This window comes from Entelurus aequoreus, linkage group LG11 (genome assembly GCF_033978785.1).
Source record: "Entelurus aequoreus isolate RoL-2023_Sb linkage group LG11, RoL_Eaeq_v1.1, whole genome shotgun sequence".
NCBI classification, from domain to species: Eukaryota; Metazoa; Chordata; class Actinopteri; order Syngnathiformes; family Syngnathidae; genus Entelurus; species Entelurus aequoreus.
The window spans coordinates 38211154-38223918 of record NC_084741.1 but is presented as its reverse complement, the minus strand read 5'-3'; the positions used below and the strand labels follow the sequence as shown (position 1 = coordinate 38223918).

General features: G+C 35.2%; 1 protein-coding gene and 1 long non-coding RNA gene across 3 annotated transcripts in view; one reads left to right on the top strand and one right to left on the bottom strand.

The window, feature by feature from the left end:
* si:dkey-238d18.4 (TBC1 domain family member 15) overlaps positions 1 to 12765 on the top strand; it is a 67733-nt gene that overhangs the window by 31823 nt on the left and 23145 nt on the right. For both annotated transcript variants that reach the window (XM_062064230.1, XM_062064229.1), the window contains exons 4-7: positions 4083 to 4186; positions 4572 to 4639; positions 4726 to 4872; positions 4939 to 5029. In XM_062064230.1, the coding sequence (XP_061920214.1) occupies positions 4083 to 4186; positions 4572 to 4639; positions 4726 to 4872; positions 4939 to 5029 (410 nt within the window). The remainder of the gene's footprint in view (positions 1 to 4082; positions 4187 to 4571; positions 4640 to 4725; positions 4873 to 4938; positions 5030 to 12765) is intronic.
* Positions 4519 to 12765, bottom strand: part of LOC133660657 (uncharacterized) — an 8638-nt gene continuing 391 nt past the window's right edge. The window contains exons 2-3 of the long non-coding RNA XR_009827860.1: positions 4666 to 4815; positions 4519 to 4590 (exon numbers count right to left, since the gene is read on the bottom strand). This is a non-coding gene — a long non-coding RNA (uncharacterized LOC133660657). The remainder of the gene's footprint in view (positions 4591 to 4665; positions 4816 to 12765) is intronic.

The following is a 12765-nucleotide window of genomic DNA, read 5'->3' as shown; positions in this document are numbered from 1 at the left end:
ACTTGAAATTAATCAAGATCCTTGAAAGATTTTGTGATTTTTTCTTTCTTTAATTTGTTGATCAGGATTATAATCAGAATGAAATAGTTTTAAATATTTGAAAATATATACTGTACGTACAACTACATAAGACAATGTAACACAAATACAGTTATTCCCTAATTCCCTTTGACTACATACAATTGTTTGAGCAGAGTAAAGTCAATAGTGCAAAACAGAAGGACTGAAAAATATCGACCTCATCACGCCAGTATCAATCCAGAGCTGATATGGTCGATATTTAGGTGGATTTCAGTATTGTCCACCTCGAGTTAAGATTAACTGTCTAATAGGGGTGTCAAAAAATACATTTTCAAATGAATTGCAATTCTTATTTGTAACGATTCTTAACCGATTAAAAAAAATCAAAAATAATTTTCTTTTTTTTTTTAATCTGTACTGTCCAGCCACTCAGATGAATCATATTGTTGATGTAGATGCGAACATCTGCTGTATAAATTTATTTTAGTAAAGAGAGGTGTGTGATACTTCGGTTATTGCCTTTTTTTAATTGACTTTATTAAATGTTTGGGAAGACTTTTATTAAACAAAACCATTTTTATTTTAAGTAATATAGAAATGTATCACAGCTGTTTATCTATTTTATAGAATAATGTTATTCATAGAACTGACACCCAATGTTATTAAAAAGTATAGATTTTGAATCAAGAATCATTTTTGAATCGAGAATTGATTCTAAATTGAATCGTTACCCCAAAGAATCAAATCGAATCAAATCGTGTGGTGCCCAAAAATTTCATAGCCCTACTGTCTAATTCTAACATCAATTAACTAGAAAGCAGTTATACATACGACCAATCAATTTTATTAGTTTATTTATAATTTATTAAAACACATGTGTTTTTCACTACAATGAAAAATGGTCCCCTGTTTGTCCTCTGATGATTTGTGTTGTTTATCATGTCTTAAGTTGTTGTGTTATAATGATGAGATAAGTAGACACAAAAATGTCCTTTACATATGCATAGTTTAGCTGTGATATGACAGGCAATCGTATCACTGCCTGATTTTTTTCTTACGTTAAATAACGGTTTAAACAAGATTTTATGTTGTGCATGAGCTATTAAATACAAAATACAGTAGTACCTCAATTTATGAGCTTAATTGGTTGTGTGACGACGCTGTTAACTCAAAACACTTGTATCCCAAATCAACGTCGGCCATCAAAACAACACAATTTTAACATGTAACATTATTTAAAAAAAGAAAAACTAACTTTTTAGAGAATACGTTTTGTATTAAAAACAATACAATATAGAATGTACTACAAACAACTACAATATATTCATGATGATAATAATAATGTGCAGCATTTACCTTAAAGAGTGGACTTCTACGGTATCTCATTTCAGCTGCTTCTCCGTCAAAAACCCCATCAGCAGCTTCTCCATATTTTCATGGATAATTGTCCACCGTTTAGATATTATTTTGACATTATTGGCCGGCGTTAGACTCATTCTGCTTCAGTTTGGCGCAGTGATACGCTCTCATTGCTTCGCTAAGTTAGCGACACGCTCTGTCATGTTTTTTTTAATGATTCATTTTTTTAATTCAACAAATATTATCATCTCAGCACTGTCCTGCATACTTACTTCCTTCCTTTCCAAAGTTGGAAAACAAAGTTGTGTTGCTCTCTAGCTATAATCGAATGCTAGCGCGTAAGACCAGGTGTTCACAGTGACATTTGCTTGTAACTAAAATGTTTGCTTGTAACTTAAAGCATACCAATTAGCTCTTATCTCAAAACACTCTTAGAGGGGAACTGCACTTTTTTATGAGAGACAAGAAGACAAAGTTTTTTGTCTTTTTGGCAGTCTAACATGTAAAAATTAGCTTGTTGTCAGTGGCTGGCAATGCAGCTAATGGGAGCAATCAAGTCTACCTCTACATCATTTTAAAAATGCATTCAAAAACCACCAACAATTCTTAATTTACGTTTCGTAACCTGTATAATAACCTAACTGTAGCCACATTGTTATTGGGAGAGACAACACTGAGGAACTTGTCAGAATAACTGTATCTAAGTTATCACAAAAATTAGTGTTTCAATGAGTTCCCAGCGAGCAGACAAAAGCTGTCTTTGATCTTACCAATCAAAAGACTTGTTAAACTCCACTGTGTAGGATGGGAAGTGACATGAAAGTGTCGGTTTCTTTCTTCTATTGTAATCCATAGGAAGATTTTGTCTTGACCCGAGATCTACAAAGCATAGAGGAAGCAGGGCCTGACTCCACTCCAGGCACCTTTTCTTTGAACTGTTTTGTGACCAAAGGCAGCGGCTGTTTACGACCCCCTTCCTTTAGAAACAGCTGTTGCCATGTAATCAGGGAAAATCCAAATAAAAGAGGAGGCGTACAATCTTTCGTCAGAGCGTGGTGAGACACTGTACAAGGGTACAGGTCTACGCGTTTCTCCTCAATTGAGCCAAATTAAATTCTGTCTCTGTTGAATTGCTTGCTTCTTGTCTTGTTTAATAGATGTCATCAGTGTTTGAACCTGACAGAACTTTTTTTTTTTCATCGTAGTAACATGCGTTGGTATTGGCCATAAAAGCTAACTATAAAAGTAGATAAGCTAGTTTCTACATCATCACCTGAATCGCGTTTGAGTTTGTAATGCACAGCACATTGTGATAAGACACCAATCTGTATTGACTGAAAAACATGAACAATTATATTAAAGTATCTGTAAAGTATTAACCCACATTTCATGTTTTGTTTGTACACAACTTGCCAGACAGCGTATGCGGTCTGTTATGATACACGCATGACGTGCTGTGTGTATCATGATCAATTTTAAGTGTGACTCGATGGACAGTTGTCTGTTTGGTCCAGCTGGCTGGTTACGTGTTTTCCAGTTTATTTTGGGTAAGCACTCCATTTATGTCAAAATAGCATGGCTCCAAGGGCCCTATTAATAGAGTGGTCCCTTTTCACATCACTCTCTCGGCTTCCGTCTGCTCCAACATTTCAGCCTTCTTTCGTATGTTCAGCTTCAAAAAGATAAGGTTGTGAATCCTCACTTGTCCCAAAAACATTCATCTTTGTTGTCTGTTACCAAGTCTGCCATAATTACAACACACTCGCGTTTGTTTTTGGAAGTAGGAACACACATTTGTTGCTGGAAGTCAGAAGTGCGCTGCTAAAACTTAAGGTGCCGACCGAGATGCTGGCACAGTTTTACTCAGCCATCATCGAGTCCATCCTCACCTCCTCCATCACCGTGTGGCTCCCCGGCGCCACAGTCCAGGATAAGCATCGACTGCAGCGCATCGTACGTGCTGCTGAGAAGGTGATTGGCTGCAAGCTCCCATCCCTCCAGGACCTGTTCTCCTCCAGGACCAGGAGGCGTGTGGGTCAGATCACAGCTGACTCTTCTCACCCTGGACACAAACTATTCTCCCCTCTCCCCTCAGGCAGGAGACTACGGTCCATCCAGACCCACACCTCCCGCCGCCTGAACAGTTGTTTCCCCTCGGCCATCAGGCACATGAACAATAACAAGATCTGATAGCTCAGTTACAGCTCTTTTTATTACCAAATCTGTGTTATATGTGTTTTATGTTGCACGATTGCACCAAGAAAAATTCATAGTTTGTGAACCCGTTCTCAAACAATGGCAATAAAAACTATTCTGATTCTGATTCTATGGAAACGGAAATAAATGCACTGAGGAAATCAGTTCTGGCAATGATTAAAATGAGGTTAGGTAAATATTGTACATATTGTTATGATCGCATCTGTTACTACATTATATATAGACTTGCTGTGTGTATGCAAAATGTTGATGGAGGGTTTCGAAGTTGTTTGAGGGCTTTGAAGGCTACAACAGTGACTCCCATTAGCCGCATTTTGAAAAGCGTTTTTTAACCATCTTTAAAATCCTAAATCAAAAAAATTTAAAAAAAACATGTGTGTTCTTGTCTCTCATAATGATTGTAAACAATAGGCAACATTCCCAAAAAAGTGCACTTCCCTTAAGTTGAGGTACTGCTGCATTCTAATTGTCTTGTTTGTTTTCAGATATTGTTTGAGCGTGTTACATTCGACAAGGAAGAGGTGCAGGAAGCCATTCGAATCATTGATAAAGACGTTCCAAGAACTACCAGAGATCTAGGATACTACCAGTACGGACCTTTTCTCATTTTTCTTTTAATAGTTATTGTAGATCAGAAACATTTACATATTTTAAACTGCAGGCAATGAGATTATGTTTATATTAATAAGGGTTTGATTGATGTGTGCACTTTCCTGTGTTATATTAGTATTCGCACAATAACTTCTTTTTTCAAGAAAATGCATCTTATTAAAATCTGAAAATGTTCTCTGTGCATACATGCTGGAATGTCAAACCAAGTTCATCCAGCTTTAGCATTTGATACAATTCAACATGTTCAGTTCCTTCTTTTTTAAAGTTGTTATTAGTTTACGTACATACCTGTACAGTAGTATCTTATTACAATGTTTTGTTTTTTTTACCTTTTCCTTAGAGAATAATTTGTGTGTTTCCAGAGATGAAGGTTCAGGGAATCTGTTGGTGTTGAGAGACATCCTCATCACTTATGCTGCTTTTCATCCAGGTTAACGATAAGTACGATCTATTTACCTCGGTTCCATTAGCACCGGCTAACTTGAGTTGGCATCTGTTTGTTGCCGTGTAATGCAGAGGTGAGTTACGCCCAGGGAATGAACGACTTGTGCAGCCGATTCCTTGAGGTTCTTGATTCGGAGGTGGACAGCTTCTGGAGTTTTTCCTCTTACATGGAGAAATTTGCAAAGGATTTCAGAGAAGATGGTCTGTACAGAAAAATAGGTAGGTTTGACTGTATTTTGTATTTCCATGCCGTGAAGTGGGCTAAACAAGAGCAGTGTCTTTTAGAGTTGGAGGCGGCCCTGTTAAAAGAGTTAGACCCTCAGCTTCATGTCCACTTGGTGACAGACAGCATGGAGAGCTTCACCTTCTGTCACAGGTATTTCACTTTTGGTAGCTTAGGAGTATGTACACTACAATGTTTTCACAGGATTTTGACATGGTCTGTAAAATATCAGTACTCGTGGTCCACTGCATTTTTTTCAAAAGGCAGTTTTTGTCCCCTGCAATTTTCGATATCAAAAAATAACGTTACGCTATTGAAAATTGACAACACTAGTGCCAGGGGAAAGAAGGCCACTCAGGCTGAAGTTTGTCCGTTGAGGCCGCCATAAGCTGATTGATTGGTTTTCTGGGGGTGCCAATGTGACAATGATTGACAGCATGCAGCAGCTGACTAATTTGTGGTTAGATGCGAGATAATAGCGAGTTGGCCTCCACACGGCAATCATAAACAAGTAAGACAAACAAAACATTCAAACAAGAGGAGCCTAGTGCGCTACTTAAAGGTCGTGTTGCTGAAAGTAAAGTTATTTATTTCATTCTGCTAATTTTTTCTTTTATACAAAAAGTAAATTATTGAAAAATGTATCTCTCATTCATATTACCCAAAAACATGCATCTACCCCCTTTTTGATTTTATTGTTGTGATTTTGTACGGTGTCCTTGAGTGCCCAGAAAGGCGCCTTATAAATACAATTTATTATTATTATTATTATTATTTTAAACTATGCCTCCTGAACACAAACCAGTTTTGGAAAATCCATGTTTCATCCCTGTTGGTCCCATATTTTTTTACACGTACACATCCTGTACTGCCTCGGTTATATTATGACCAAACATTGTTCGTAACAAACTAGTTTATTTGCCCCGCATATCATTCCGGCCAATTGAGTTTGACTTAAAAATGGGCCACAATGGGGCCAAAGAAAGTTGCGACTGCCATCAATTTGATAAAAGACGGTCTTTGCCAAGAGTCTTCTATAAAGGTCAATGTGATGCTAAATGTCAATTTATTTAATTTATTCATAATGTATATGTATTTCACATTGTTTTCTGTATGTAACATTATACTTGTTCACTGTAAAATGTGTTGTGTTAACATTTTTGGGTGTCTGGAGCAGATTTACTGGATTTACGTTATTTCTTATGGAAAATATTGCTTCAGTTTTTGTACAATCTGGTTTTCATTTGACCTTTTGAAATTGATTACTGTTGAACACCGAGGTATCAATGTATTAAGATCGATGCACTTTGAAGTATTCTGCCAAAAATACATAACTGCTCAGCTACTTCTTTGACTTTTCAGTTACATATTGTCATTATATAGCATTGCTAACACTACAAACAGCATGGCTCAGAGTGATAGTGTGGTTGGCCCCCAAATCAATGGTTGCGCAGGTTTGATCCTCTGTCCCCCTGTGACCATGTTGAAATATCCTTGAGCAAGATACTAAACCCACAGTAGCTCCTGATGTTGCATCATCAGCAGGTGAATGTGGAAATAGTGTCAAAGCCCTTTGAATACCTTAAAGGTAGAAAAGCGCTATACAAGTATAATCCATTTACCATTTACAAGTATAGTGCTTTAATGCCCTAAGTATAATTTAAAATTACACACATTACAGTGCATGATGGGTGATATGCAAAACACTCTCTCCACACTTCCTCATGGTTGGCGCATTTTAGCAGCTTGATATTTTTGATTGATTACAAAACTTTAAGGAGGTCATCAGGGAAGTAAACACGTTGGAGTCGAACTTTCACATACTCTTAATATTCAATGGTTCATCGTTTATACTTCATATTGCATAGTCGTCAGAGTCTGATGTGATGGGGGTTGTTAAAGTTGAAGTAGTTAAAGTCATGTGTTGTTCAGTCTGTTATAGCTTACTTTAATCAATGCAAACTGTTATTGATTACCTTAAAGAGTGGACTTCTACGGTATCTCATTTCCAGCTGCTGTCAATCAATCAAGTGTTACTTTGGTTAAAAAAAAAAAAGAAGAAGGTTGTTACATCACAGTCTCAGTCACAGTCTCTGCTGTGTAGCAAAAAAAGCTTTTTTACGTGTGTATTTGTGTATGTCTGTCTTTGTGTGTGTGTGTGTGTGTGTGTGTGTGTGTGTGTGTGTGTGTGTGTGTGTGTGTGTGTGTGTGTGTGTGTGTGTGTGTGTGTGTGTGTGTATGTGTGTGCATGCACATCTACAGTATATATCAGCGAACTGGCGATTAGTACAGTTTGTACTGTATTTTTACATGTTTGGAAAACTTCCCTTTTCAATTTGGTATGAAATTAATATACAGACCTAAATCATTGCAATTGCAGATTACGTGTAAAAGCATCTGTGTAAAAATGTACACAGATCACTCTGGGACAGCACACATAGTTGTAATAAATAATAATAAAAAACAACTGATGTTGTGTCGTGATTTAGATATCAAATTTATTTAGATCAGGGGTCACCAACGCGGTGCCCGCGGGCACCAGGTCGCCCGTAAGGACCAGATGAGTCGCCCGCGGGCCTGTTCTAAAAAAAAATAAAAAATAAAATAAAAAATTAAAAAAATATATATATATTTTTTTTATTTTTTTATTTTTTTTTAAATTAAATCTACATAGAAAAAACACAAGATACACTTTCAATCAGTGCATCAACCCAAACAACCTCCCCCATGCACACTCATCCACACCCACAAAAGGGGTTATTTCTTTATGCTACCAATATTCTGGTGCCCACAACATAGACAACACATCTGCAAGGGACACAGTCCCTGAAGCACACATGATTGTATAGGCTGCTGGTCCACTAACATTTTCATTAATTACTATTTTTTATGTAATTATTTTTATATTGTTTTACTTTCTTTTTTATCCAAGAAAATGTTTTTTATTTATTTATCTTATTTTATTTTATTTTTTAAAAAAGGGCCTTATCTTCAACAGACCAGGTTGTCAATGAAATTAGATTTGTTTAAAGGGTTTTTTAAACCAGGCCCAGTCCAGATAATGTCCAAGTCGGACTCAGCAACACACACCTTCATTCATGTACACAGAAAAAAATTAGGGAACACAACAGATTGCATATAATTTATAAACAAAATTACATTTTCAAAATAAGCATTTATGTACAGTCCAGATTATGTCCAGGTCACTCAAATTAGGGAACACAACAACAGATATCATATAATCTATAAACATAATTATACTTTCAAAATAAGCCTTTGAGGACTTCTCATCTTTTTTTTAATGTGTTTTGGCATCATTATCGTTTTCAACCATGTAACTTTCTAAAGTTAGATAATACTGAATAAATGTTTTAAAGAAAGTAATACTATGTGAATATCTGTTTTTGGCCTTAAAAATAAACATTTTACAGAGTACTATAATTAAATTGACTAAATCATGATTGTCAATGAACTCTCCTAAAATAACAGAAACCACATTAAGCTTCATAAACAAACCAATCCTTAAACACATTTTTTCAACTTCCACCCAAAACAAAGACACAATATGACAATACCAAAACAAATGTAGGGTGGATTCAGGCTCCTGACAACAAAATCGGCAATCATCTGACTCTGTCATATTCCATAATTTTAACATTTTCCCTGTGGGTAAGAAGTTATAAATAATTTTAATTTGAAAATAACGATTTTGCACATCGATAGTGGTTTTATAGATTAGTTTGAATATGGCATCCCATGGCAACGGGCAGTCAAAAAAGTCCTCCCATTTTCCATTTGTGTTGTATGAGGCAGCCTTCAAAGATTTCTTTATTAAATAAAAATTATATATTTTTCTATTTATTTTAGTTCCTTTTTGCCAACTAGAATTTCTTATTAGAGGTTTACAAACTAATAATTTAGTAGTTCCATAATTAATTATTTGTTTCCATCTTTTCCCAATTACTCCAGTTAGTTGATAAAATGAAAAGCTTGAGCAAGCATCACCATACATAGCTCTAAATTCATCATACTTCATAATTTTACCATTCTCATTGATAATATCATTGACAAAAATGATTCCTCTTTCAAACATATTTTTCCAAAAGAAAGGCTTTCCATCTATTACAATATTAGAGTTCATCCATATTAACTGCTGCAAAATATCGTCTCTTTTTTCTGGCACATAAAATTGAAAACACCACTATGAGTAGATTGTTTCCTTTATGAACCCCGCCATGTTTCCCAGCAGACTCTCTGGGAGGGGATCACTTGTAAAAAAGGATACAATTTCTTTTGATACAGTACATGTTTTTTGTCCAACAGGACATTTGTGTACCACTCAATGTTTAAATACATCTTTGGAACAATTGATGCTTTTAAAGACAGACACATAGCTTCAAGGTTGAGAAGTTTCAGGCCCCCATATTCATACTCTTTGTACAAAACCTTTCTTTTAATCTTTTCTGGTTTGCCATTCAAGACAAAATCGAAAAGACCCTCCGCTCATAAATCTTAAAAAAGTTTTGTGATGGAGCTAGTAATGACAAAAACAAATAAATAAATTGAGGAATAATTAACGAGTTGGCAATAGACATTTTACCATACAAGGTTAGGGATTTCCCTTTCCATAATTGCATAATTTTGTCCAGCTTTCTTAGTCGATTATCATAATTTACTGAGCCTAGATCTTCCAGATTTTCTGGGACAACAACACCAAGTATGTTAACTGGTCCATCTGTCCACAAAACAGGCACTTTGCATTTCATTCGAAAGGACGTACCTTTAGATTTCCGATCCTTAACATTTTACATTTATCATAATTAAGCTTAAGGCCAGATTGCTGTGAAAATATGTCCAAAAGATTAAGAAGGTTCCGCAAACAATGAGGAAAAATCTTATCTTTGTGAATCAGCCTTTTCTGACATGAACTTCATCAAGAACAAACACAGAACACGCCTCACTGATGCACATCTGCAAGACTCACTCAGAGTTGCAGTGTCAAGTTACACACCATAATACAACACACTAGTTAACAGCATGCAATGCCAGGCTTCCCACTAACTGACAAAGAAACAGATAACAGATTTGGTGTCCAGTTCAAAGTGTGACATGATTTAAAAATCTGAGAGTTTACTTTTGTATTTTACATGAGTTATTATTTGAAACATGGTGCAAAGTAATTCATGATTTGTTAAAAAATGTTAGTGGCTAGCTAGTTAAAATGGGATATTGTGATTTCACAAGACTGTCTTAGAAGTGATCATTTGAAAATGTTCAATTTGAAAAATGTGCACTTAGAGAAAATATAAAAATAAAGTGTTGCATATTGATATTTATCTGTTTCTATATATATTTATTGTGAGAAATCATTAAGATGATCAGTGTTTCCACAAAGATACATATCATTAATTATTAATAATAACAGAGTTAAAGGTAAATTGAGCAAATTGGCTACTTCTGGCAATTTATTCAAGTGTGTATCTAACTGGTAGCCCTTTGCATTAATCAGTACCCAAGAAGTAGCCCTTGGTTTCAAAAAGGTTGGTGACCCCTGATTTAGATGCTTATTTAATTACATTACACATATTTTTAATACCTATATACATAGGTATATATCTAGTGTATATATAGTGTGTACATGTATACAGTATATACAAATATAAATATATTTGTATATACATTGTGTGTGTATGTATGTATGTATGTAGGTAGATATATATATATATATATATATATATATATATATATATATATATATATATATATATATATATATATATATATATATATATATATATATATATATATATATATATATATATATATATATATATATATATATATATATACACCAGAGGTGGGACCAAGTCATTGCTTTGCAAGTCCCAAGTAAGTCTCAAGTCTTTGCCCTCAAGTCTCGAGTCAAGTCCCGAGTCAAGACAGGCAAGTCCCGAGTCAAGTCCAAAGTCAAGACTGGAAAGTCTCAAGTCAAGTCACAAGTCCTGCATTTTGAGTTTCGAGTCCTTTCAAGTCCTTTTAACCACAGACTAATATTTTTACACAGATTGTGTATGCTTTTAAACCGCTGTATTTATTTATTAAAACAAGTGCATTTGAAATAGCAGGGAAAAAAATAGTACTGACATTGCAATTCATAATAGCACTATTAACCAGTCATTTTAATAGTTTAAACAATTTTAAACATTTAAACTCATTCCTTTACAGAATAAACACATTTGCAAAAACAAGTGCAACTGTACTTATTTGTACAAAAGTGTTAACATTGTATTTCCATGGCATATTGCATTGTAACTAGTTCCACAGCAGTTTCTATTCTGTTCTTACCTTATCTCATTGATCTCATCTCATACTGTATGTGTGTTTATGTGTGCGTACACATGAAAAACATAACAAATACATGAACATAACAATGAACAGAGTTGTACTTTTTAGATGTCAGGGCCCTATGCAATATGTACACATATTCTTAATATAGTATACATTTTAACTGACCTTTATTTGACTATGTTTGTCTTTTTGTAGGTGGCTAAAATATGCTGTGCTGCTGACCGCCGTCTAACGTTATGTTACTGTGTGTGATACATTGACTAACGTAACATTATATGTAGGTACCTCATGCAACCCTGCTTAAAAAAATCACTTGACAAAAAGTATGAATAAGGTGGCAAACTGCAGTGGACGCAACATATTCCTGTGTTTGAAATGATGTTATAACCACAGACATCTTGTAAGTACACGCAGTATTGGTTGCTGTGACGCGAGCAAATTGCATCTTGAAGTGGTGATGAGGAGCCAGCGAGCAGCCTAAACTGACAGTTGACAGGTAGAAAACAAAGATGCCGGGTTGGTGTTCAGCGTTTTCCTGCTCAAATGAGTGGACTGTTGAAAATAGGAATCGGGGGATTACTTTTCACAAGTAAGATTTAACATTAATGTACTATTGGTTGTATTTTATGAAAATAACATTACCACAGAGTTGAAAAGGAGCAAAGATCTTCAATATTTGTATGTGAAAATCACAAATAAATCTTCTGGGGGAGGATGACGCCCCTACAGGGGTTTGGTTTACAAACTTTCAGCCCCACCTAAAACAAAATTCACCAGCCGCCACTGATTATGATGCATTCTCATTTTAGGCAAAATATAAGACAATACTTTCTTAACAGTATAATTGTAACCAGGAATAAGTCTTCAAGTAACAATATTCAAATACTAACATTGTTGGGTAAGACAGCATTTGGTTTTATTCTGAATCCAGTGAAACAGATTGGTGGTTTTAGCTGATATAAAGACTTTCAGGTGTTTATATATGTTTAAGTATTTGGCAGACGCTTTTATCCAAAGCGACATACATAAAAAATACATATATAACAATCACTGTAAACATGATCATTTAGGGAAGAATGTAATACAAAGTATCAATACAAAGTGTCAAGACAGAATAAACTCTCTGCTGCTGCAGCAACAGAGATACAGTCTATAAGATATATAGATATCTAATGTATTCATACATTGTTTATGTAGGATATACGCATGTATATATAACGTAATCATATTGTTTCTTCAACTTAAAAATAGCTGACCGTTTTTTTCCCCCTTCTCTGGGTTTATATTCCCAGTTTTGATCTCGGACGTCTGGTCACTTATAGCATATAAGAATATTATATTACTGTTAAGCAAACTATGAATAATAAAACATGTGTCCGTTATCATAGCTACACGTATGACGAAAAAGCGCGTGAAAATCAGTGGTATTCAGTGAGGTAAAATGAATTAAATGCGCTGACAGTTCATTGCTCCTGCCAAATGAATTGCACTGAGTGGAGCGGATCACCACTCCAAGATGGCGGCCCCGCGTCTCGTCTGCG